This window comes from Schistocerca serialis, chromosome 4 (genome assembly GCF_023864345.2).
Source record: "Schistocerca serialis cubense isolate TAMUIC-IGC-003099 chromosome 4, iqSchSeri2.2, whole genome shotgun sequence".
NCBI classification, from domain to species: Eukaryota; Metazoa; Arthropoda; class Insecta; order Orthoptera; family Acrididae; genus Schistocerca; species Schistocerca serialis.
In genome coordinates, this window is record NC_064641.1 from 17,025,253 (window position 1) to 17,052,444 (window position 27,192).

Genomic DNA, 27,192 nt, shown 5'->3' on the forward strand with positions numbered 1-27,192 from the left:
GTCATCTGTGCGACAATCTAGAGAAGGAACTACAGTGCAGTCTTCCTCTGTGAAACAGCTTTGGAAAAAGGCATTTAGTATTTCGGCCTTTAGTCTGTCATCCCCTGTTTCAGTACCATTTTGGTCAGAGAGTGTCTGGACATTTTGTTTTGATCCATCTACCGCTTTGACACAAGACCAAAATTTCTTAGGATTTTCTGCCAAGTCAGTACATAGAACTTTACTTTCGAATTCATTGAACGCCTCTCGCATAGCCCTCCTCACACTACATTTCGCTTAGCGTAATTTTTGTTTGTCTGCAAGGGTTTGGCTATGTTTATGTTTGCTGTGAAGTTCCCTTTGCTTCCGCAGCAAGCAAGACAGACAATGTATAAAACAATTGAAGACGTTGAAATGACTACATCCGCTGCTGACAAGAAAAAGAATACTATCAAGTCTGTCGCTGCACACTCGCTACTGGATGGACCAGCTGTCTTCTGTGGATGCAGACTGAACTTCAGTATTGATATGAATGATACATTTTCTCATGGTAATGGCTGGTTAACTGTTACAATTGTACGAGGTGGTACAGGCGTACCCAATGTATCAGGACTGGAAAGCTTCGTCGATCGTGACGTCATAGCCTACCGAACATATCATGTGACTGAATTCGCAAATAAAGACTTTGGAAAATCATGTTATATGTCACCCTCACCCTTCTCCTTGTACACTCGTAATAGACGTAAAATATCTGTTAATGAAACTGTATTTATTTGGATTAAAGGTAAAGGTACTTGTGAATATGTAAAATTTGTTGGAGACTGTACTATGTATTTTCATAAATAAATTGATCTGTAGCGTAGCTGAAAACCGGACAAGGGTACATCTAGAATCTGTCGACATAGAGTATGCAACAGCATGTTACGTCAGCTCTCTGAGCGCTTGACCTTTGACCCCGCCGGTAAGGCGGCTCAAGGCCATCTTGGCAGCGCGGCTCTGACTCGGTTGTTGTACCACGGTGGCTCTTTTCCATCTCTTACGATCTTGCTTGGCACATACTCATCTAAGACATATTGTACGATGGTTCTGAACTTTGCCCACTGATCCTCAACACTATCTGTAATTGAGACCAAACTTTTGTGTTGATCCATCAGGTACTCTGAAATCTGCTTTTTGTCACTTTTGCTAAACAGAAAAATCTTCCTACCTCTTTTAATATTTCTATTTACGGCTGCAATCAACGATGCAGTAACCGCTTTATGATCGCTGATTCCCTGTTCTGCGTTAACTGTTTCAAATAGTTCGGGTCTGTTTGTCACCAGAAGGTCTAACATGTTATCGCCACGAGTCGGTTCTCTGTTTAACTGCTCAAGGTAGTTTTCAGATAAAGCACTTAAAAAAATTTCACTGCATTCTTTGTCCCTTGGTATGGATAGTACGTGTGACTGCTGAGTACGGACGCAGGAGGAGCTGGCCACTGTTCGCGAACAGCTGAACGTGTTGATGGCCGCGGCCAGCCGTCTTCAGGCTGCTGCCTCGGAGTGTAGCGGCAGTGGGGAGTCTGGTGCGTCGCATGGTACACCCCAGGTGTTACATGCTTCACCCACTGACCCTGCTGTCGAGACATCTTCGCGAGTACCGGGCGCGGTTGGGCCACCCTCTCCCCAAGGGGAGTGGCGGGTTCAGCGGCGTTCGCGGCTCACGAGGCGGAGGGTCAATGTGGAGGCTGGCCGTGTGGCATCGCCCGCTCTGCCTGTGAGTGGACATGTGGCCGCTCTTTCAGCAAGGTCCGAGCAGGCACACGGGGGGAGGGGTTTATTAGTGACTGGGAACTCGAACGTTAGGCGGGTGATGGAGCCCCTTAGGGAAATAGCAGAAAGGTCGGGGAAGAAGACCAGTGCTCACTCTGTCTGCTTGCCAGGGGGTCTCATCCGAGATGTGGAGGAGGCCCTGCCGGCGGCCATAGAGAGCACTGGGAGCACCCGACTGCAAATTGTTGCTCATGTCGGCACCAATAACTCCTGCCGTCTGAGTTCAGAGGTCATCCTCAGTCCGTACAGGCGGTTGGCGGAGTCGGTGAAGGCGGAAAGCCTCTCTCGCGGGGTGGAATCAGAGCTAACTATTTGTAGTGTCGTTCCCAGAACCGATCGCGGTCCTCTGGTTTGGAGCCGAGTGGAAGTGTTTTGGAGAAAATAAGTGATGTTGTGGATGGTTTACATGCAGAAGTTGGTACAAACGATGTGGGAGTAATGGAAACAGTAGGAATTCTGCAAGAAGTCGAATCCATCATCGTAGTTGCAAATCAGAAGAACGAGACCGAGGGTGACAGTCCCTCCCGGAAAAGGAAGAGGCACCCTGATCAGTGCAAAAGAAATGCTTCCAAAACAGAAAGGTAAAAACATGAAAAGTATTATTAAAGCAACGTTATGCAATGACTACTGTGTTGACACTAATTGTTATGACATACTTGGCCTTCCAAGTTACTGGTAACTGGCATTTCCAGATTCAAAAACCCCAAAAAATTGCATTCACGAAAAGCAAAAACAAGAAGTTTTGTCTAGCCCATGGAGAGCCATTCTACAACTTTGAAGCTGGAGACGGAAAGATCATCCTGAAGAGTGGAAAAAATTTCGGCAAAGGAAACGGCGCAACAGCAATCACAGCTGCTGTAAAAACTTTCAGAAGCCAAACTTGGAGACGTCAAAAAACTTTTGGAGCTCCACTTTGCTGAAGACTGGGCGACCAACGACAAACTCAAATTCTACACCGAGGTGTTGGACGAACAAGAAGGCACTTCTAGAGCCGCTCCTGCCGCTGCCAAACATCTGAAGATGCCGGAAGCGATTGTGTGTCGATGGGCAGCGTTGAGGTCGATCTCACTTAAAAGCAATTTTCAGCGGATTTCATTTTCTAGAATTTCTTGTCACTGTCTTAATTCAGATGCAACTTCCGGCCAATTTTATTACTTTCTAAAATTTTGCCAGTGTTTAGTAAGATGCAATTTGGAGCTAATTTTATTTTCTGCAATATCTTGTGGTGCCAAAAACGCGAAGGCGAATTTTTTTGAAAAAAAAAACCTAATGTTAACCCTTCATATCTTTTCTATTTTAGATGTTAAGTAAGTCAGTTTATCCTGGTAAAATAATGTCACCTTCCTATTTTTATATGCCAATTTTGTAGAATTTTCAGACTTCTCTTTGAAATAAAACTTATTATATTTACGTTCGCAATAATTAAACTCCATCTCTTTATCATTCTTAACATATCACAGTATAGCGGGTTTTGGAACCGAACGTTTATTTTCTAATTGGATCGATACATTTGCAGAACCCGCTAACTGCATAAATCGGATGTAAAAACTGCTAAGGCAATATTTCACTTAAGATTTTTATATATCAAACAAAATCGCAGATTTCAGCCATTAATACCGTGTAATTAATTACTTTTTTACTTATTTGTTAGATAAGAAATTAAGTCTTTAACTTTAATGGTCTGGATGCGACGAGTTTTACGCGATTATCTCAGTTTCGCTTATCATACAGTTAGCGGATTTTGCATCTGGTCTACTCGCGTATTTTCTCACTAACATCCCTTTCATTTTCGAAATAGTTGGTGGCGGCCAGCGTAAGGAACTGAGAGTATTTGGCAGCGCACCCTACCTCTACGTGTACAATATCAGCACAGGATTGATAATGTCCAGAACATGGGTATGATATCATTCAGCATACCACATTACAGAAACAACATAAAAGCTGAATTGCATCCCTAGTAAAACGGCTACCATGATTCCTGACATTCTTCAATGAAAGCTTACATATATATGTTGTTGTTGTTGATGCAGCTCTCCATGCTACTCTATCCTGTGCAAGCTTCTTCATCTCCCAGTACCTACTGCAACCTACATCCTTCTGAATCTGCTTAGTGTATTGATCTCTTGGTCTCCCTCTACGATTTTTACCCTCCACGCTGCCCTCCAATGCTAAATTTGTGATTCCTTGATGCCTCAAAACATGTCCTACCAACCGATCCCTTCTTCTAGTCAAGTTCTGCCACAAACTTCTCTTCTCCCCAATCCTATTCAGTACCTCCTCATTAGTTACGTGATCTACCCACCTTATCTTCAGCATTCTTCTGTAGCACCACATTTCTAAAGCTTCTATTCTCTTCTTGTCCAAACTGGTTATCGCCCATGTTTCACTTCCATACATGGCTACACTCCACACTACTCAATCCTGTGCAAGCTTCTTCATCTCTCAGTACCTATTGCAACCTACATCCTTCTGAATATGCATAGTGTATTCATCTCTTGGTCTCCTTCTACGATTTTTACCCTCCACGCTGCCCTCCAGTACTAAATTGGTGATCCCTTGATGCCTCAGAACATGTCCTACCAACCGATCCCTTCTTCTGGTCAAGTTGTGCCACACACTACTCTTCTCCCTAATTCTATTCAATACCTCCTCATTAGTTATGTGATCTTCCCATATAATCTTCAGCATTCTTCTGTAGCACCTCATTTCGAAAGTTTCTATTCTCTTCTTGTATAAACTATTTAGCGTCCATGTTTCACTTCCATACATGGCTACACTCCATACAAATACTTTCAGAAACGACTTCCTGACACTTAAATCTATACTCGATGTCAACAAATTCCTCCTCTTCAGAAACGCTTTCCTTTCCATTGCCACACTACATTTTATATCCTCTGTACTTCGACCATCATCAGCTATTTTGCTCAAAAATGGCTCTGAGCACTACGGGACTTAACATCTATGGTCATCAGTCCCCTAGAAATTAGAACTACGTAAACCTAACTAATCTAAGGACATCACACAACACCCAGTCATCACGAGGTAGTTATTTTTCTCCCCAAATAGCAAAACTCCTTTACTACTTTAAGTGTCTCATTTCCTAATCTAATTCCCTCAACATCACCTGACTTAATTCGACTACATTCCATTATCCTTGTTTTGCTTTTGTTGATGTTTCAAGATACTGTCCATTCCGTTCAACTGCTCTTGCAGGTCCTTTGCTGTCTCTGACAGAATTACAATGTCGTCGGCGAACCTCAATTTTTTAATTTCTTCTCCATGGATTTTAATTCCTGCCCCGAATTTTTCTTTTGTTTGCTTCACTGCTTGCTCAATATACAGATTGAATAACATAGGGGACAGCATACAACCCTGTATCACTGCCTTCTCAACCACTGCTTCCCTCTCATGTCCCTCGACTCTTAAATCTGCCATATGGTTTCTGTACAAACTGTAAATAACCTTTCGCTCCCTGTATTTTACCCCTGCCACCTTTAGAATTTGAAAGAGAGTATTCCAATCAACACTGTCAAAAGCTTGCTCTAAGTCTACAAATGCTAGAAACGTAGGTTTGCCTGTCCTTAATCTTTCCTGTAAGATAAGTCGTAGGGTCAGTATTGCGTCACGTGTTCCAACATTTTTACGGAATCCAAACTGATCTTCCTCGAGGTCGGCTTCTATCAGTTTTTCCATTCGTCTGTAAATAATTTGCGTCAGTATTTTGCAACTGTGACTTATTAAACTGATTGTTCGGTAATTTTCACATCTGTGAACACCTGCTTTCTTTGGGATTGGAATTATTATATTCTTCTTGAAGTCTGAGGGTATTTCGCCTGTCTCATACATCTTGCCCACCAGATGGTAGAGTTTTGTCAGAACTGGCTCTCCCAAGGCTGTCAGTAGTTCTAATGGAATGTTGTCTACTCCGGGGGCCTTGTTTAGACTCAGGTCTTTCAGTGCTCTGTCAAACTCTTCACGCAGTATCATATCTCCCATTTCTCTTCATCTACATCCTCTTCCAATTCCATAATATTGTCCTCAAGTACATCGCCCTTGTACAGATCCTCTATATACTCCTTCCGCCTTTCTGCTTTCCCTTCTTTGCTTAGAACTGGGTTTCCATCTGAGCTCTTGATATTCATGCAAGTGGTTCTCATTTCTCCAAAGGTCTGTTTAATTTTCCTATAGGCAGTATCTATCTAACCCCTAGTGAGATAAGCCTCTACATCCTTACATTTGTCCTCCAGCCATCCCTACTTAGCCATTTTGCACTTCCTGTCGATCTCATTTTTGAGATGTTTGTATTCTTTTTTGTCTGCTTTATTTACTGCATTTCATATTTTCTCCTTTCATCAATTAAATTCAATATTTCTTCTGTTACCCAATGGTTTCTACTGGCTCTCGTTTTTTTACCTATTTGATCCTCTGCTGCCTTCACTGTTTCATCCCTCAAAGCTACCCATTCTTCTTCTAATGTATTTCTTTCCCCTATTCCTGTCAATTGTTCTCTCATGCTCTCCCTGAAACCCTATACAACCTCTGGTTCTTTCAGTTTATCCAGGTCCCATCTCCTTAAATTCCCACATTTCTGCAGTTTCTTCAGTTTGTACTACAGTTCATAACCCACTAGATTGTGACCAGAGTCCACATCTGCCCCTGGAAATGTCTTACAATTTAAAAGCCGGTTTCTAAATCTCTGTCTTACAATTATATAATCTATCCGAAACCTTCTAGTATCTCCAGGCTTCTTCCATGTATACAACCTTCTTACATGATTCTTGAACCAAGTGTTAGCTATGATTAAGTTATGCTCTGTGCAAAATTCTACCAGGTGGCTTCTTCTTGCATTTCTTAGCCCCAATCCATATTCACCTACTACATTTCCGTCTCTTCCTTTTCCTACTGTCGAAGTCCAGTCACCCATGAATATTAAATTTTCGTCTCCCTTCACTACCTGAATAATGCCTTTTATCTCATCACACATTTCCATAATTTCTTCATCATCTGCAGAGCTAGTTGGCATATAAACTTTTACTACTGTAGTAGGCGTGGGCTTCGTGTCTATCTTGGTCACAATAATGCGTTCACTATGCTGTTTGTAGTAGCTTACCCGCACTCCTAGTTTTTTATTCATTATTAAACCTACTCCTGCATTACCCCTATTTGATTTTGTATTTATAACCCTGTATTCACCTGACCAAAAGTCTTGTTCCTCCTGCCACCGAACTTCACTAATTCCCACTATAACTTTAACCTATCCATTTCCCTTTTTAGATTTTCTAACCTATCTGCTCGTTTAAGGGACCTGACATTCCACGCCCCGATCCGTAGAACGCCAGTTTTCTTTCTCCTGATAACGACGTCCTCTTGAGTAGTTCCCGCCCGGAGATCCGAATGGGGGACTATTTTACCTCTGGAATATTTTACCCAAGAGGACGCCATCATCATTTAATTATACAGTAAAGCTGCATGCCCTCGGGAAAAGTTACGGCTATAGTTTCCCCTTGCTTTCAGCCGTTCACAGCACCAGCACAGCAAGGCCGTTTTGGTTAGTGTTACAATGCCAGGTCAGTCAATCATCCAAGTATCTCATGAAATAAGCGTCAAACGAAAAAACTACAAAGAACGAAACTTGTCTAGCTTGAAGGGGGAAACCAGATGGCGCTATGGTTGGCCCGCTAGATGGAGCTGCCATAGGTCAAACGGATATCAACTGCGTTTTTTTAATTAGGAACCCCCACTTTTATTACATATTCGTGTAGTACGTAAAGAAATATCAATGTTTTAGTTGGACCACTTTTTTCACAAAGCGAAAAATGTGGTCCAACTAAGACATTCTTATTTCTTTCCGTACTGCACGAATATGTCATAAAAATGGGGGTTCCTATTTAAAATACGCAGTTGATATCCGTTTGACCTATGGCAGCGCCATCTAGCGGGCCAACCACAGCGCCATCTGGATTCCCCTTCAAGCTAGACAAGTTTCGTTCTTTGTATATTTTTCGTTTGACGCTTATTTCGTGAGATATTTGGCCCGGTCACTATCAATGGACAACCCTGTATATTTTTTTGCAGAATACAAAAAACGTTTTTGCCAATTCTCAGTTGACGAATCCAGTTCTAGACTGTTTATAACTGACTGAAAACACGAAATCACGCTACACAACTGTACCCTTAATTAACTGCAGCACTGTTGGTGTTGCTACATCTACATCTACATCTATACTCCGCGAGCCACCTTATGGTGTGTGGCGGAGGGTACTTATTGTACCACTATCTGATCCCCCCTTCCCTGTTCCATTCACGAATTGTGCGTGGAAAGAACGACTGCTTGTAAGTCTCCGTATTTGCTCTAATTTCTCGGATCTTTTTGTTGTGATCATTACGCGAGATATATGTGGGCGGTAGTAATATGTTGCCCATCTCTTCCCGGAATGTGCTCTCTCGTAATTTCGATAATAAACCTCTCCGTATTGCGTAACGCCTTTCTTGATGTGTCCGCCACTGGAGCTTGTTCAGCATCTCCGTAACACTCTCGCGCTGACTAAATGTCCCTATGACGAATCGCGCTGCTTTTCGCTGGATCATGTCTATCTCTTCTATTAATCCAACCTGGTAAGGGTCCCATACTGATGAGCAATACTCAAGAATCGGACGAACAAGCGTTTTGTAAGCTACTTCTTTCGTCGATGAGTCACATTTTCTTAGAATTCTTCCTATGAATCTCAACCTGGCGCCTGCTTTTCCCACTATTTGTTTTATGTGATCATTCCACTTCAGATCGCTCCGGATAGTAACTCCTAAGTATTTTACGGTCGTTACCGCTTCCAATGATTTACCACCTATGGCATAATCGTACTGGAATGGATTTCTGCCCCTATGTATGCGCATTATATTACATTTATCTACGTTTAGGGAAAGCTGCCAGCTGTCGCACCATGCATTAATCCTCTGCAGGTCCTCCTGGAGTACGTACGAGTCTTCTGATGTTGCTACTTTCTTGTAGACAACCGTGTCATCTGCAAATAGCCTCACGGAGCTACCGATGTTGTCAACTAAGTCATTTATGTATATTGTAAACAATAAAGGTCCTATCACGCTTCCCTGCGGTACTCCCGAAATTACCTCTACATCTGCAGATTTTGAACCGTTAAGAATGACATGTTGTGTTCTTTCTTCTAGGAAATCCTGAATCCAGTCACAAACCTGGTCCGATATTCCGTAGGCTCGTATTTTTTTCACTAAACGTAAGTGCGGAACCGTATCAAATGCCTTCCTGAAGTCCAGGAATACGGCATCAATCTGCTCGCCAGTGTCTACGGCACTGTGAATTTCTTGGGCAAATAGGGCGAGCTGAGTTTCACATGATCTCTGTTTGCGGAATCCATGTTGGTTATGATGAAGGAGATTTGTATTATCTAAGAACGTCATAATACGAGAACACAAAACATGTTCCATTATTCTACAACAGATTGACGTAAGCGAAATAGGCCTATAATTATTCGCATCTGATTTATGACCCTTCTTGAAAATGGGAACGACCTGCGCTTTCTTCCAGTCGCTAGGTACTTTACGTTCTTCCAGCGATCTACGATAAATTGCTGATAGAAAGGGGGCAAGTTCTTTAGCATAATCACTGTAGAATCTTAAGGGTATCTCGTCTGGTCCGGATGCTTTTCCGCTACTAAGTGATAGCAGTTGTTTTTCAATTCCGATATCGTTTATTTCAATATTTTCCATTTTGGCGTCCGTGCGACGGCTGAAGTCAGGGACCGTGTTACGATTTTCCGCAGTGAAACAGTTTCGGAACACTGAATTCAGTATTTCTGCCTTTCTTCGGTCGTCCTCTGTTTCGGTGCCATCGTGGTCAACGAGTGACTGAATAGGGGATTTAGATCCGCTTACCGATTTTACATATGACCAAAACTTTTTAGGGTTCTTGTTTAGATTGTTTGCCAATGTTTTATGTTCGAATTCGTTGAATGCTTCTCTCATTGCTCTCTTTACGCTCTTTTTCGCTTCGTTCAGCTTTTCCTTATCAGCTATGATTCGACTACTCTTAAACCTATGATGAAGCTTTCTTTGTTTCCGTAGTACCTTTCGTACATGATTGTTATACCACGGTGGATCTTTCCCCTCGCTTTGGACCTTAGTCGGTACGAACTTATCTAAGGCGTACTGGACGATGTTTCTGAATTTTTTCCATTTATGTTCCACATCCTCTTCCTCAGAAATGAACGTTTGATGGTGGTCACTCAGATATTCTGCGATTTGTGCCCTATCACTCTTGTTAAGCAAATATATTTTCCTTCCTTTCTTGGCATTTCTTATTACACTTGTAGTCATTGATGCAACCACTGACTTATGATCACTGATACCCTCTTCTACATTCACGGAGTCGAAAAGTTCCGGTCTCTTTGTTGCTATGAGGTCTAAAACGTTAGCTTCACGAGTTGGTTCTCTAACTATCTGCTTATCTTGATAGCATATCGGTTACGCCTTAATCTACATCAACATGACTTCTCTGCAATTCACATCTAACTGCCTGGCAGAGGGTTTGTTGAAACACCTCCAGACTATTTCTCTTTCGTTCCACTCTCCAACAGCGCGCGGGAAAAACGAACGCGTAAAGTTTTCCGATTTCTCTTATTTTATTACGATAGTTATTTTTCCCTATGAATATGGGGGTCAACAAAATATTTATACATTCAGAGAAGAGATTTGGCAGCGAAAAAACGCCATTGTTTTGATGTGTACCACCACCCTCGTACCATATCCGTATCACTATCTCGCCTAATTCGCTACCCTTCTTCGAAATTTTTCGATGTCCCCCGCGATCTCTGTCTGGTAAAGATCCCATACCGCGCAATAACATTCAGAAGAGACCGTACAAGCATAGTGTCGACAACTGTCTAGTAGATCTGTTATGTAAATGTAATATCTAGGTATTTAGTTCAATTGGCAGTCTTTAGATTTGTGCGACTTATCGCGTATCCGAAATTCCTTACAGTATTCGAGTGAATGACCTAACACTTCGCATTATTTACAGTCAACTGCCACTTTTCGCACCATACAGATATCTTGGCTATGTCGTTTTGCAATTGGTTCTGATCTCCTGATGATTTTACAAGACGGTAAACATTTTAAGCAGGGTGCTCAGACTGTCTCTTAAATTAGATAGAGCAAATAAGCAGTTACTAACGCCTCGCTTAGACGGTAAATTGGCATCACTTAGTTCCAGTAAGTTGGATGTAGGGAAATTATAGGCAAAGTTTAAGCAGATTGTAAGTCGTGGACTGGAGAGTTATGTGTCTAGCAAGTGGATAAAGCATGGAAAAGACACAGCATGGTTTAGTAACGAAATTCAGTAGATGCTGAGAAAGCAGAGGTCGTTGCACTCTCGGTTCAAAAGGGAACGCATAAATGACGACAAGCGAAGGTTAGTAGAGATTAGTGCGTCTGTGAAAAGATCTATATGCGAAGCATACAATAACTACCACCGTCACATCTTAGCAAAAGATCTTTGTTGACCATTCTGGTGCGGCAATTGAAGACAGCAATACGAACGCCGAAGTTTTAGATTTCACGTTCAAGAAATCGTTCAGAAAGGAGAATCGTACAAACGCACCGTCAGTTGGCCATCGCACAGACTCCCGTATGGACGACAAAGTACGAGGGTGAGTCAAATGAAAACCTTAAATTTGTAATTACAAATCGAAATTTCGCGCCGTTGTCCTGTAAGTTGGTAAGCGTGCTACAAACAGCGTGCAGAAAGGCCTGTAGGTGGCAGCATAGTGCAGATGCACACATACCGTCGTAGTATCGGTGTAAAGATGGCCGCCCCCACTTGCGACTTGCACCAGGGAAGAACAGCGTTCTGTTATTCGGTTTTTGCGTAGTGAAGGTGTTAAACCTGTTGAAATTCATCGACGAATGAAGGTTCAGTACGGTGATGCATGTTTGTCACAGCAGCATTTCTATGAATGGAGTAGGAAGTTCGCAAATGGTGTGACTACAATGGAAGATGCTCCTCGTCCAGGTCAGGCGCAACGAGTTGTGACCCCACAGAACATAGCAGCAGTTGAACCCATAGTGAAGGAAAACCGCCGAGCGACACTGAATGACATTGCAGCATGGGTCAGCACACCACATTGTGCATGATGTGCTCCAGTTTCACAAAGTGTCAGCAGCTGACTCCTGAAATGAGAGAACGACGTGTTGATGCTTGTGAAGATCTTCTTCGGCGCTTTGAACGAGAAGGTAATGGCTTCCTCACAATAATCGTTACTGGGGACGAAACCTGGGTTCACTTCCATCATCCGGAAAGGAAGAGATCGAGCAAGGAATGGCGCCATTCCTCATCACCAAAACCAAAGAAGTTTCGAACAGAACCATCAGCAGGGAAGGTTATGTTGACTCTCTTTTGGGACGAAAAAGACGTCATTTTGGAGCATTACATGCCTAGAGGGACCACTGTCACCAGTGCATCATACACAGATCTCCTAAAAAAATCATCTGTGGCCTGCAATCAAATCAAAGCGACTTGGATTGCTGTCAGCAGGTGTCCTTTTGCAACATGACAATGCAAGGCCCCACACTGCCCGTACAACAGGTGCAACAATCACAGACTTGCATTTATAGTGTCTTCCTCATTCTGTCTCCGACAGAAAATTTAAAAAGGGAAATCGATAGGTTACAGTTAGATATAGTGGGAATTAGTGAAGTTCGGTGGCAGGAGGTATAAGACTTCTGATCACGTGAATACAGGGTTATAAATACAAAATCAAATAGAGGTAATGCAGGAGTAGGTTTAATAATGAATAAGAAAATAGGAATGACGAAGAGATAGATGAAATGTATCATAAGATAAAAGAAATTATTCAGATAGTGAAGGGAGACGAAAATTTAATGGTCATGGGTGAATGGAATTCGATAGTAGCAAAAGGAAGAGAAGGAAACGTAGTAGGTGGATATGGAATGGCGGTAGGGAATGAAAGAGGAAGCCGCCTGGTAGAATTTTGCACAGAGCATAACTTAATCATAGCTAACACTTGGTTCAAGAATCATGAAAGAATGTTGTGTACATGGAAGACGGCTAATGGCTCTGAGCACTATGGGACTTAATACATGGAAGAGGCCTGGTCATACTGGAAGGTTTCAGATACATTGTGTAATGGTAAGACAGAGATTTAGGAACCAGCTTTTAAATTTTAAGACATTTCCAGGGGCAGATGCGAACTCTGACCACAATTTATTGGTTGTGAACAGTAGATTAAAACTGAAGAAACTGCAAAAAGGTGAGAATTTAAGGAGATGGGACCTGGATAAGCTGACACAAGCAGAGGTTATGGAGAGTTTAAAGGAGAGCATTAAGGAACGATTGACAAGAATGGGAGAAAGAAATACAGTAGACGAAGAATGGAAAGCTTTGAGAGACGGAATAGTGAAGGCAGCAGAGGATCGAGTAGGTAAAAGGACGAAGGCTAGTAGAAATCCTTGGGTAACTGAAGAAATATTGAATTTAATTGATGAAAGAAGAAAATACAAAAATGCAGTAAATGAAGCAGGCAAAAAGGAATACAAACGTCTCAAAGATGAGATCGACAGGAAGTGCAAAATGGCTAAGCAGGGATGGTTAGAGTACAAATGTAAGGATGTAGAGGCTTATTTCACGAGGGGTAAGATAGATACTGCCTACAGGAAAATTAAAGAGACATTTGGAGAAAAGAGAACCAGGTCCATGAATATCAAGAGCTCAGATGGAAACCCAATTGCCCGCATCTCGTGGTCGTGCGGTAGCGTTCTCGCTTTCCACGCCCGGGTTCGATTCCCGGCGGGGTCAGGGATTTTCTCTGCCTCGTGATGGCTGGGTGTTGTGTGCTGTCCTTAGGTTAGTTAGGTTTAAGTAGTTCTATGTTCTAGGGGACTGATGACCATAGATGTTAAGTCCCATAGTGCTCAGAGCCATTTGAACCATTTGAAACCCAATTCTAAGCAAAGAAGGAATAGCAGGCAGGTGGAAGGAGTATATAGAAGGTCTATACAAGGGCGATGTACTTGAGGACAATATTATGGAAATGGAAGAGGATGTAGATGAAGATGAAATGGGAGATACGATACTGCGTGAAGAGTTTGACAGAGCACTGAAAGATCTAAGTCGAAACAAGGCCCCAGGAGTATATAACATTCCATTAGAACTACTGATAGCCTTGGGAGAGCTAGCCCTGACAAAACTTTACCATCTGGTGAGCAAGATATATAAGACAGGCGAAATACCCTCAGACTTCAAGAAGAATATAATAATTCCAATCCCAAAGAAAGCAAGTGTTCACAGATGTGAAAATTATCGAGCTATCAGTTTAATAAGCCACGGATGCAAAATACTAACACGAATTCGTTACAGACGAATGGAAAAACTGGTGGAAGGAGACCTCGGGGAAGAGCAGTTTGGGTTCTGTAGAAATGTTGGAACACGTGAGGCAATACTGACTCTGCGACTTATCTCAGAAGATAGATTAAAGAAAGGCAAAAGTATGTTTCTAGCATTTGTAGACTCAGAGAAAGCTTTTGACAGTGTTGAGTGGAATACTCTCTTTCAAATTCTGAAGGTGGCAGGGGTAAAATACAGGGAGCGAAAGGTTATTTACAGTTTGTACAGAAACCATATGGCAGTTTTAAGAGTCGAGGGACATGAAAGGGAAGCAGTGGTTGAGAAGGCAGTGATACAGGGTTGTAGGCTATCCCCGATGCTATTCAATCTGTATATTGAGCAAGCAGTGAAGCAAACAAAAGAAAAATTCGGAGCAGGAATTAAAATCCATGGAGAAGAAATTAAAAAATTGAGGTTCGCCGACGACATTGTAATTCTGTCAGAGACAGCAAAGGACCTGCAAGAGCAGTTGAACGGATTGGACAGTGTCTTGAAAGAAGGATATAAGACGAACATCAACAAAAGCAAAACGAGGATAATGGAATGTAGTCGAATTAAATCGGGCGATGCTGGGGGAATTAGATTAGCAAATGAGACACTTAAAGTAGTAAATGAATTTTGCTATTTGGGGAGCAAAATAATTTTGATGGTCGAAGTAGAGAGGATATTAAATGTAGACTGGCAATGGCAAGGAAAGGGTTTCTGAAGAAGAGAAATTTGTTAACATCGAGCATAAATTTCAATGTTAGGAAGTCGTTTCTGAAAGTATTTGTGTGGAGTGTAGCCATGTATGGAAGTGAAGCATGGACGACAAATGGTTTGGACAAGAAGAGAATAGATGCTTTCGAAATGCGATGCTACAGAAGAATGCTTAAGATTAGATAGTTAGACCACATAACTAATAAGGAAGTAATGAGTAGAATTGAGGAGAAGAGGAGTTGGTGGCACAACTTGAGTAGAAGAAGGGAGCGGTTGGTAGGACATGTTCTGAGGCATCAGGGGATCACCAATTTAGTTTTGGAGGGCAATGTGGAGGGTAAAAGTCGTAGAGGGAGACCAAGAGATGAATACACTAAGCAGACTCAGAAGGATGTAGGTTGCAGTAGGTACTGGGAGATTAAGAAGCTTGCACAGGATTGAGTAGCATGGAGAGCTGCATCAAACCAGTCTCTGGACTGAAGGCCATTACAACAACATTGTATTAACAGTTACTTCGTACTGTAGAGGCCTTTGCTCTACACAGATACGATTCGAAATTCTATTACATCAGTGTCAGTAGCAAAAACGTGCTGTTTAGGAAGAATTTTTTGCTACTCCACTAATGCTCAAACAGTTAGGGATGTATACTTTGTGCGTGTACATTCATTACAGAAGTAAGGGATCATATTCTAGGGAATGTACACGAGACCAAAACTGCTTTCATGAAAAAAAGGCAACTGTAAGAATATTGAAAGAAGCAAGCAGCAGAAAACAATGTAAACCTTTTTTTAAGAATTCAAAAATCTTAGCCGGCCGCGGTGGTCTCGCGGTTCTAGGCTCGCAGTCCAGAACCGTGCGACTGCTACGGTCGCAGGTTCGAATCCTGCCTCGGGCATGGATGTGTGTGATGTCCTTAGGTTAGTTAGGTTTAAGTAGTTCTAAGTTCTAGGGGACTAATGACCACAGCAGTTGAGTCCCATAGTGCTCAGAGCCATTTTTGAACCAAAAATCTTAAACCTTCTCCTGAGATAATATATTGGAAGTAGTTATGCATGTTAAAAATCTATGCTGCGGAAAAGATACAGTTCTCCTCAAAATAGAACTGTTCACGATTGCAGCAGCAGGTCAAACAGTGACATTTCTTGCCAGTCTTCCCAACACCACGTTGTGCTTCTCAAGTGTATATCGTGGAGGAAGAAAACTGTATAACAAATTACGTAGATATGTAAAATCTCTGTCTCAATGATGTACCTTTAAAAAAATCTGTGACATCCTACCTGCTGCAGAACTGCTTTTATGGAGTCTGGCATTGTCTTACGGATGAAAACATGTAATTCATATTTTTAACTGCAGAAGTAACTTGTAAATGTACAGTATACAGAGGTGTCTGAAGTCATGGGATAGTGATATGGATATGTGGGGGTAGTATCGCAAAGTAGAAAAGGGCAGTGCTTTGGTGGAGCTGTCATTTGTATTCGGATGATTCATGTGAAAAGGATTCCGACGTGAGTATGGCCGCACGACGGGAATTAGCAGACTTGGCACTGGAATGGAAGCTTCAGACGATCCATTTCGGAAGTAATTAGGGAATTCAGTATTCCGAGATCCACAGTGTGTAGAGTGTGCCGAGAGCAGCAAATTTCGGGCATGCTGCGTTTGCACAGAGTTGTGAGTGCCAACAGACAGGCACGAAATAACCGCAGGTAGCAATATGGGACATAACGAGAACGTATCCCTTAGTACAGTGCGGCGAAAGTTTTCGTTGTTGGGCCCTGGCAACGGAGGACAGCACAACATCGACTGCAGCGCCTCTCCTGGGCTCTTGACCACATCGGTTGGACCCCAGACGACTGTAAACCGTGGCCGATCAGGTGAGTTCCGATTTCAGTTGATAGGATCAGATGGTACGGTTCGAGTGTGCCGTACACCCTACGAAGCCGTACCCAAGTTGTCTAGAATAAACTGTGCAGGCTGGTGGTAGCTACGGTGTGGGCTGTGTTTACGTGGGATGGAGTGGGTCCTGTGATCGAACTGAACTTATCATTCACTGGAAATGGTTATGTTGGGCTACTTGGAGACTATATGCTGCCATTTATGGACTTCCTGTTCCCAGACAACAATGTAAGTTTTGAGGACGACAATACGCCTTGTAGAGGATTTCGCAGGACACTACCTATAGTCTGGGAGACGTGTCTTTGGTATTGACAGCTCGGTAGCGTCTTTCCGTTGCCTAGCGACCACAGGCAGGCAGCCAATGACGGCCTGACTTTGAGCGGGTAGCAAGGGCCACGTTGCCGCCCTGGAACCCGGTCGCGCGCGCTTATGAAACTTACCAGTGTCTCGCGTGCAGGCGGTGCGGTCGTTCGTCGTTTGTCTGAAGTTGAATTCGCAGTTTATTTCGTTTTTGTTGTTTTTAGTGTTTCTTTGTTTATGTTTCGTTGTAAACAATGTCTAGTGCGGCGGGTAGTACCAGCCCAACACAAGAAGTGAAACGGAGGAAGAAAAGTGTGCTACACACCCAGGCCCGTGAATTCGTGTGCTCTGTGAGGGATTACTTTGAGAAAGAAAAGGACAAAGGTGGGCCCTTAATTCCTGTTGTTCAGGTTGTGAAGAGAACTGCAGTAGAATTGAAAATAAGTAAGAACACTGTTGTAAAGATAGGGAAAGAACAGTATAGTGTAGATTGTGACGAGAGTGGCACAACAAAGCTGCACACACCAGGAAAGAAGCGACCGAGAAATAAGCAGGTGACAGCTTTGGACGATTTTCAGAAAGACGCTATTCGTCGTCATATATACAGCTATTATAAGAGAAAGGAACATCCCACTCTATCTAAATTACTGGTGTCGCTTCAGAAAGACGATCTTTTTAAAGGGAGCAAATTTTCATTGCGTACAGTGTTGAAAGACATGGGCTTCAGTTATTCACTGTTTAACGGACGCAAAATATTAATGGAAAGGACAGATGTAGTTGCATGGCGGTGCAGATTTCTGCGCAGGATCATGGGTGTGGAATTCGAAAGTATAGTGTGGTTAGATGATACTTGGGTCAATGCCAGCCATTCTTTACGTAGAGGCTGGAATGATGGAACACCCGAGGGGACAATGGCAGTGCCTGTTGGCAAAGGAGGGCGTATTATTGTCTTACATGCAGGTACATCTAAAGGTTTTGTGCCAAACTGCTTGAAAATGTTTCGGTCAAAAAAGACGGGAGATTACCATGAAGGAATGATCAGTGTAGTATTTCAAGAATGGTTCGAGACATCGCTTATGACGAATCTGACAAGTCTATCAGTGATTGTTATGGACAATGCGCCTTATCATTCCGTTGTTCACGATAAGGCTCCAACCTTGGCAACAAAAAAAGACGATATCATTCAGTGGTTGAAACGGCGAAAAGTAGATTTCAGAGAAGATTTAAGGAAGGCGGAACTGCTCGAAATTGTGGCACAAAAGAAACCCCAATTTCCAACATACGTAATTGACGAGATTGCTAAAAGGCACGGGCATGAAATCGTTCGGCTTCCTCCATACCACTGTCACTTCAATGCAATTGAAGGAGTGTGGGCGCAGATAAAAAATTACATTGCTGCAAACAATAAAAAATTCACGATCTCTGAAGTGGAAACTCTCCTTCCAGCAGCTATCAATAAAGTGACAAGCGAGACGTGGGCTAAAATTGTAAACAGAACTGCAAATGCCGTCAGAGAGGCGGCCAAAACCGAAGGGGCTGTGGAAGAATGCATCGAAAATTTAATTATACATCTGGGAGAGAGCAGTGATAGTTCGAGTAGTGCTGAGGAAGACAATGTCAAATAAGATTCTGACAGTGATGTGAGTGCTGTTCTTCCATTACAGTAACTACAACGTATTCAGGAATGTAAGGAGGGAGTTTGCTATCGATCTACAACCAGATCATCATATTGTGAGTACTTTCTTCAGATTACAACTCTTAATACACTGACCAATTTTTCTGTAGCTTGTAGTAGAACAAATTAATAATGCTAATACTTAACAATGTAAACCAAAACTGCTAATGTTCAACAACTTGTGAAAATAGTTTTCATTTCAGTTGTGAAGTTTAACAAATAACTTTATTATGTTTCAGCATCTTAGATACTTGTACTAAATAGCTCTTATCAGTTTTCGAGTTAATGTATTTCAAGCATCAACTTTAAATAAATTCACGCGTACCAATACGACTTGTATTTTGTCTCGCTTTTATTTCTGCTGCTAGAGAATGCGTGTAGCAGACAGGGCGCCGCGTGCTGTGAGCCACGTTCGGCAACAGCGCCGTCTGCCCGCCGGAACTGTCACTACCGATCACTCGTCTCACGGACTATAACGAGGCTGGCGGATGAGCGAGACGCTCGTCGAATCCACGTGGCGGACTAAAGGGACTGTCAGCTAGTACATTGGCCAGCCTGAATGCAGTTTTTAGGCGATTCCCAACACTCTCTTCGGAAAATGTTAGGCTCACAACCATCTGTGGTTACAGAGTAAGGAACTTCTAAAAGAAAACACTTATGACCATAAATCACGTATTCGAGGGTTGGATTCCCTCTCTTCTTCATCGAAGAGTTTCACTGCCTGGGCTACTCTCAGGGTGCGCCTTCGACGTGGAAGATCCCTGCCGTGTCGTCTGCTTGCCGTCCTTACTGCCTGCCGGTGCTCGCCGCCGCCGCCGCCGCTTGGTCGCCGCCTTCCGGTCCTCGCCGCCGCCGTCGCCGCCGCCGCCGCCGTCGCCTGCCGGGGCTCGCCGCCGCCTGCCGGTGCTCGCCGCCGCCGCCGCCGCCGCCGCCTGCTGATCGCCGCCGACGCCGCCGCCGCCGCCGCCGCCTGCCTGGGGCTCGCCGCCGCCGCCGCCGCCGCCGCCGCCGGTGCCCGCCGCCGGTGCCCGCCGCCGCCGCCGCCGCCGCCATCCGGTGCCGCCTGGTAGCCGCCATCGCCGCCGTCCTGACCCTGGTCTACGGCCGTCTTCGTCTTCATCCGTCTTCGTCTTTGTCTGTCCCCAGTTTCTGTCCTTTCCTCTTCGTTCTGTTCGTTCTTGTTTCTCTCTCCCGTCATGTCCACCCCCACCACCACTGTCACTACTACCACCACCGCCATTGTCTATACCTCCCCTTCCGCCGCCTCCACCACTATAACTTGGTGTGCCCAGTCCCACCCCCCTCCTTCCATTCCGCCTCTCCTCACTCTCCCTTCACCCTCTATCTTTGTCGCCCCCTCTCCCGCTTCTTCCTCCCGCTCCTCTCGTTCTGATCCCTTCCCCCCACTCCCCCAGCCTGTCACTGCAGCTCCGGCTCGGGTGGTGGCCCGTCGGGCCACTGCCCACGCCCAGCTCTCCCCGTCACCTTCGCCATCACCGCCGCCACTCCCACCGTCATCGTCATCGCCGCCGTCGCCTTCACCTTCACCGTCACCGTCACCATCTCCGGCGCCGACTCCGGCCCCGGGACCTGCCCCTCCCCGCCACATTCCCATTGTTCCCGTCCCCCACACCTCCTCCTCCGCCGTCAAGCGCCCCTGTGGCACTCCTGCTTCCTCTGCTTCCAAAAAGGCTGCGCCTCGTCCTCCTTCCCCCACCCATGATGCCATGGAAGTCTCCCCGCCTGTCCCTGCCCCCTCATCCTCCTCCTCTCTCCCTTCCTCCTACCGCTACCTCCTCTCCCGTCCTGATCCCTCTCTCCTTGAAGCCCGGAACCTCACCCTCTTCCTTCGCCAGCATTGTCCTGGTGCCCCCATCTCCCTCCTCACTCCTCGCCGAGATTCGGTCCTCATCTCCTCCCCCAGCCCAACCCTCCACACCTACCTCCTTTCCCGCATCCCTGTCACCCGCTTTGGCCCTCATGCCCCTCTCACCCCAGCTCCTTCACCACCTCCCTCCCGCCAACCCCAACTCCCGTGTCGCCAGCCGACCCTCACCGCCGTGATCACTCGGCTTAGTCCAGTGATCACGGAGGAGGTGTTGGCGGAGCTCAAGGCGCATCCCCATCTGGAGGTGCATGCGGTTCGCCGCATCCATAACTCAGCCGGCCCCACCCGCCTTATGTGGGTCTTTTCCGAACACGCCCCCTCCATCGACCGTCTCCTGAAGGAGGGTGCCCTTCTCTTTCACCAACGCTACCAAGTTGACCCTTCCCGTTCCCCTCCTCAATCCCTCCACTGCCAAAGGTGCTTGCGGTATAATTCACACCCGACATCTGAGTGCCGCGAGGCCCCCACCTGCCCGCACTGTAGGCAAGCCCACTTTTTATGGCAGTGCCCCAATCTCCAGTCCCCCCCCTCCTGTAATACCTGTAACCTCCCTCATCCTACTTACTCCCAGAAATGTAAGGCCCGACCCCCTCCAACCACTCCTGAACTCATTGTCCCTGTCCGTCCCCTGGACGCCCCCACCCCTCCTGGCAATTCCCTTCATCCCCCCCCCCCACCGCTGAGGACATCATCAGGTTCCTTACCATCGTCCTCCAGAATGTTCATCCCTTTCAGCGCCCACACACCATCCAACAGATCTCCCTCGCCACCCGTTCCATATTCCAACTCAAGATGTACGCCACCTACTCCAACAACCAGGCCCATTTCACCTTCTCCCGCCTCGACACCCTCGTCTAAATCCCTATCATGGCGCGACAGCAACGTATCCTTTTCAACAACATCCGCTCCCTACCCGCCAACAGGAACCTCTTCCTGCACACCCTTGCCACCCACCGCGTGGATGCCTTCCTCCTTAATGAAACCTTCCTCCAACCCCACCACACCATTCACACTTCGCCCTACCTCCTCCACCGCTCCGATAATCCCCTCCCGATTGCGCGTGGCGGAGTTGCCATTGGTCACCACCGCTGGATCCCCGTTCGGCTCCAACCTCTCCTTCCCGACCCCACCGAACACCTGATCCTTAGTCTCTTCTTCCCCGGCCTTACCGTTACCTGCGCCACCATCTATGTCCGCCCCAATGCTCCTATTCCCTTCGACTTCCTCTCCCACGTCGATCGTACCTTTTCCTCCTACGTGATCGCCGCCGACCTCAACATCCATAGTCGTTCCGCTGCCCAGTTACGGCGATGGCATCGGTTCCTCTCCACCCTTCAAGATGACCTCGTCCCCATCCCCCGGCATACCCGTCCTGAATCCAACTCCACTCCTGATGTTATCCTCTCCTCCCCCAACCTCCTTGGCCGCATAACGGTGGATGTCCTGGAGCCTATTGGTAGCGACCATCTCCCTGTCCTCCTCACCGTTTCAGACGGTCGTCGCCCTCGCCCCGACCCTCGTACTGACCCTCCCCCTAAGTATGTCCACGACTATTCCCAAGCCGACTGGAATGCCTACCGGGATACCCTTTCCACCCAGGTCGATGGCCACCCTCTCACCTACCACCACCCTGACGATGTCACCCATGCCGCCTCCTTTCTCCAGCAGACCTTGTCTGAGGCCATGGAGGCCCACGTTCCTACTGTCGCCATCCACCCCCACCGTCCTACCTTACCCCCACAGGCCGTTCTCCTCCTCCGTGAATCCCGTCGCCTCTACCGTGCCTTCCTCCGCACGCGTGACCCGGACACACTACGACGCCACCGGCAACTCCAGCGACACGTTCGTAATTTGCTCGCGGCTAAGAAACGCCGGGACTGGCGACAGACATGCACCCGTTTAAATGCAACCCTACCAATCAACTCGTCCAAGTTCTGGACGGCCTTCCGTCGCCTTACCGGAACTAAACCCTCCCCCTACTATCCTCTTCTCCACGATGATCACCCCTTCCCTGACACCCTTAGTAAGGCCAATCACTTTGCCTCCTACCTCTCCGATGTCTTCTCCATCCCCGACGATCCCCAGTTCGATTACTCCCTCTTTCCGGATATCGAACTGACACCTCTGTCCCTCCCCTCGCTCCTGGTTTCCAGTACTTGGACAACATTACACACATGGAACTCAATGCCCCTATCACTACACAGGATCTCATTGTTACACTCCGCACCAAACGCAACACCGCTCCTGGTCACGATCGTGTCACCTACCGTCACCTTCGTGAAGCTCCTGTCTCTTTCCTCTCCACCCTGGCCAGGCTCTACAATGTAGTCCTGTCCACCGGTTACTACCCCGACCTGTGGAAAACCTCCCGTATCCTCATGTTCCTTAAACCTGGCAAACCGCCGTCCGCCGTCTCCTCCTACCGCCCCATCAGCCTTACCTCGGTCTTCAGCAAGGTCCTGGAATCTATCCTCACCCGTCGCATCCACCAGCATCTCCGCCAGCACCGCCTCCTTCCCGTCACCCAGTGTGGCTTTCGGCCGTCCTTCTCTTCCGACGACCTTCTCCTTCACCTCACTCATCTCCTTTCCGAACAGCTTAATTCCCGTCGCTCCGCAATCTTCCTCTCCCTGGACCTCGAACGTGCATATGACCGCGTATGGCATTCCGGTCTCCTCTTCAAGCTCCAAACCTTCGCCCTTCCCATTAACTACGTCCGTCTGATCGGCTCCTTTTCCCCTCCGCCGGTGTGCCCCAAGGCTCCGTCCTCTCCCCCCTTCTGTACCTGTTGTACACGGCGGACATGCCGCCGCCGTCACCCCCCGTCCACCTTCTCCAGTTTGCCGATGACACCACCTTCCTTGCCCTTGCCCCCACCCTACAGCGCTCCCAACGCCTTCTCCAGTCCCATCTTGACCGGTTCACCACTTGGTGCAACCAGTGGTTGCTCAAGGTCAATCCTTCCAAAACCCAGGCGATCATTGTAGGCAAAACCACCCCTTCCTTCCGCCTCCTTGATTTCTATCTCACCGTCTATGGCTGTCCCATCGCCCTCACTCCCACCCTTAAGTACCTTGGCGTCACCCTCGATCGTCGCCTCTCCTGGACTCCCCATCTCCAGACAATCCAAGCCAAGGCACGTTCCCGCCTCCGTCTCCTCAAGCTCCTTTCCGGCCGTACGTGGGGTCTGGACCCCTCCACCATCCTCCACACCTATAAATCCCTCATCCGCCCTATCCTTTGTTATGCCCATCCAGCATGGATCTCCGCTCCCCCTACCTTTTATAAATCCCTCCAAATCCTTGAACGCCATGCTCTCCGCCTCGCCTATCGCATCCGTCTCCCCTCCCCCACGCGGATCCTCTACGATCTCATCCCCTTCCCCCACCTCCTCCTTTTTCTTGAAAGGATACGGATCCTGTACACCTCCCGCAAACTCGATCCTCCTCACCCGCTCGTCTCCCCGATCCTCTCCCACCCCCGCCCGCTGCCGCGCCTGTACTCCCACGTTCCACCCGGTCTCCATCTGTCCACCCTCCTTACCCTCTTCCAAGGTGGCTTCCGCCAGCTCCCTCTCCCTGATGATGTCCTCGTCCCCTCCATCTACCCCTCCTATCAACTTTGACCCTGCCCCGCCCCCCACTTCCCGTGTCCTTTCCTTTCGGCACCCTCCCTCCCTTCTCTTCTCTTCCCTTCTTTTTCCATCTCCCCGTCCCCTCCCTTCCCCCTCTTCCACCGGGCTTCCTCTCCCCCTTCCTCCCTCCCCCCTATCTCCCCTGCCCGTGGCATCTCTGCTCTCCCCTCTCGCTCTCCCACTCCCCTTCCTCCTCCTCCTCTCTTGGCAGGTCCCCGGACTCGCACACGCATAGTGAACATTTGCGCGCCGGAGATCGTCGCCTTCTGTGTCTCGTGTGTGTGACGTCGTATAGTGTTTTTGGTGTCCGCCGTCCCACTCCTACGTTCACTTGTGCCGTCGGACTCATCAGTTTTTTGTGCGCCGTGCCAACGTGTTTTCAGTGTTGTTATCGTCACATGTGAACGACTCCGTGTTTTTTTGTGTCTCTGTGTCCTCTCTCTTTTGCCCGTCACTTTGTTCATTGTCATTCACCATTTTTTATCCTCTTGTAAAACGCTATGGCTGAAGAGCGGCGTAGTGTGCCGCTGCCAGCCTACCTGAGTTGTACAGGTTTTAAAATAACAATAAAGAAAAAAAAAAAAAAAAAAAAAGACCATAAATCATCCGCCGGCCTCTGTGGGCAAGAGGTTCTACGAGCTTCAGTCTGGAACCGCGCTGCTGCTACGGTCGCAGGTTTGAATCCTGCCTTGGGCATGGCTGTGTTTGATGTCCTTACGTTAGTTAGGTTTAAGTAGTTCTAAGTCTAGGGGACTGATGACCTCAGATGTTATCATAGTGCTTAGAGCCATAAATTATCCCGTTGACTTGCCAGATACAGGGTGTTTCAAAAATGACCGGTATATTTGAAACGGCAATAAAAACTAAACGAGCAGCGATAGAAATACACCGTTTGTTGCAATATGCTTGGGACAACAGTACATTTTCAGGCGGACAAACTTTCGAAATTACAGTAGTTACAATTTTCAACAACAGATGGCGCTGCAAGTGATGTGAAAGATATAGAAGACAACGCAGTCTGTGGGTGCGCCATTCTGTACGTCGTCTTTCTGCTGTAAGCGTGTGCTGTTCACAACGTGCAAGTGTGCTGTAGACAACATGGTTTATTCCTTAGAACAGAGGATTTTTCTCGTGTTGGAATTCCACCGCCTAGAACACAGTGTTGTTGCAACAAGACGAAGTTTTCAACGGAGGTTTAATGTAACCAAAGGACCGAAAAGCTATACAATAAAGGATCTGTTTGAAAAATTTCAACGGACTGGGAACGTGACGGATGAACGTGCTGGAAAGGTAGGGCGACTGCGTATGGCAACCACAGAGGGCAACGCGCAGCTAGTGAAGCAGGTGATCCAACAGCGGCCTCGGGTTTCCGTTCGCCATGTTGCAGCTGCGGTCCAAATGACGCCAATGTCCACGTATCGTCTCATGCGCCAGAGTTTACACCTCTATCCATACAAAATTCAAACGCGGCAACCCCTCAGCGCCGCTACCATTGCTGCACGAGAGACATTCGCTAACGATATAGTGCACAGGATTGATGACGGCGATATGCATGTGGGCAGCATTTGGTTTACTGACGAAGCTTATTTTTACCTGGACGGCTTCGTCAATAAACAGAACTGGCGCATATGGGGAACCGAAAAGCCCCATGTTGCAGTCCCATCGTCCCTGCATCCTCAAAAAGTACTGGTCTGGGCCGCCATTTCTTCCAAAGGAATCATTGGCCCATTTTTCAGATCCGAAACGATTACTGCATCACGCTATCTGGACATTCTTCGTGAATTTGTGGCGGTACAAACTGCCTTAGACGACACTGCGAACACCTCGTGGTTTATGCAAGATGGTGCCCGGCCACATCGCACGGCCGACGTCTTTAATTTCCTGAATGAATATTTCGATGAGCGTGTGATTGCTTTGGGCTATCCGAAACATACAGGAGGCGGCGTGGATTGGCCTCCCTATTCGGAAGACATGAACCCCTGTGACTTCTTTCTGTGGGGACACTTGAAAGACCAGGTGTACCGCCAGAATCCAGAAACAATTGAACAGCTGAAGCAGTACATCTCATCTGCATGTGAAGCCATTCCGCCAGACACGTTGTCAAAGGTTTCGGGTAATTTCATTCAGAGACTACGCCATATTATTGCTACGCATGGTGGATATGTGGAAAATATCGTACTATAGAGTTTCCCAGTCCGGAGCGCCATCTGTTGTTGAAAATTGTAACTACTGTAATTTCGAAAGTTTGTCTGCCTGAAAATGTACTGTTGTCCCAAGCATATTGCAACAAACGGTGTATTTCTATCGCTGCTCGTTTAGTTTTTATTGCCGTTTCAAATATACCGGTCATTTTTGAAACACCCTGTAGTTAGTTACACCCCACATTCTTCCACTCGTAACTGTTATACCTCGTTAAACACGTATTTTATCAATGGCGTTATTTTCCTACTGTAGGTGACGCCAGCAGATAAGGAGTATCACAGCAGTTCAGTGGCGCGTAACGTCGGTCTCTTGCTTCACAAGCCGTCGCAGTCAGTGTGTGTGCGACTCCCTTGAACAGACGTCTCTTTGCAGGGATGGGGAAAGACATCGGCAACGGCGAACTGCAAACATTGGAGGTACTGTGGAACGTCTACCCACGTAGAATACACCAAACGCATCCTCCATTACGTGTTTACATAATTGCACACGGTCAGGATTAAAAAGAAGAATGTTCTAATACAAGCTGTTCGTCTCGAAGAGTGACATCCAATGACTCCAAACTCGACCCTCGTGCCCCACCTCCAAGGGTGTGACGTGACAGATGGCGCTGTAATCGACTAAAGTCAAAATGGGTGAAAAGCCGTTGAAAAGTGGTAACATCTCAAGAAATACACGTCAGAT

General features: G+C 46.5%; 2 protein-coding genes across 5 annotated transcripts in view; one reads left to right on the forward strand and one right to left on the reverse strand.

Annotated features, from left to right (window-relative positions):
- Nucleotides 1-27,192, forward strand: part of LOC126473439 (solute carrier family 22 member 7-like) — a 555,641-nt gene that overhangs the window by 395,646 nt on the left and 132,803 nt on the right. Inside the window, exon 1 of one of the 3 annotated variants that reach the window (XM_050100486.1) lies at nt 26,837-26,927. The exons of the other annotated variants lie outside the window; for them this stretch is intronic. Coding sequence (XP_049956443.1) covers nt 26,886-26,927 — 42 coding nt within the window. The 5' untranslated portion in view covers nt 26,837-26,885. Of the gene's footprint in view, nt 1-26,836; nt 26,928-27,192 lie in introns of those variants that run through there. 3 annotated transcript variants of the gene reach the window in all.
- The window catches only part of LOC126473441 (solute carrier family 22 member 21-like), a 401,751-nt gene that overhangs the window by 139,905 nt on the left and 234,654 nt on the right, over nt 1-27,192 (reverse strand). The gene's annotated exons all lie outside the window — the stretch shown is intronic.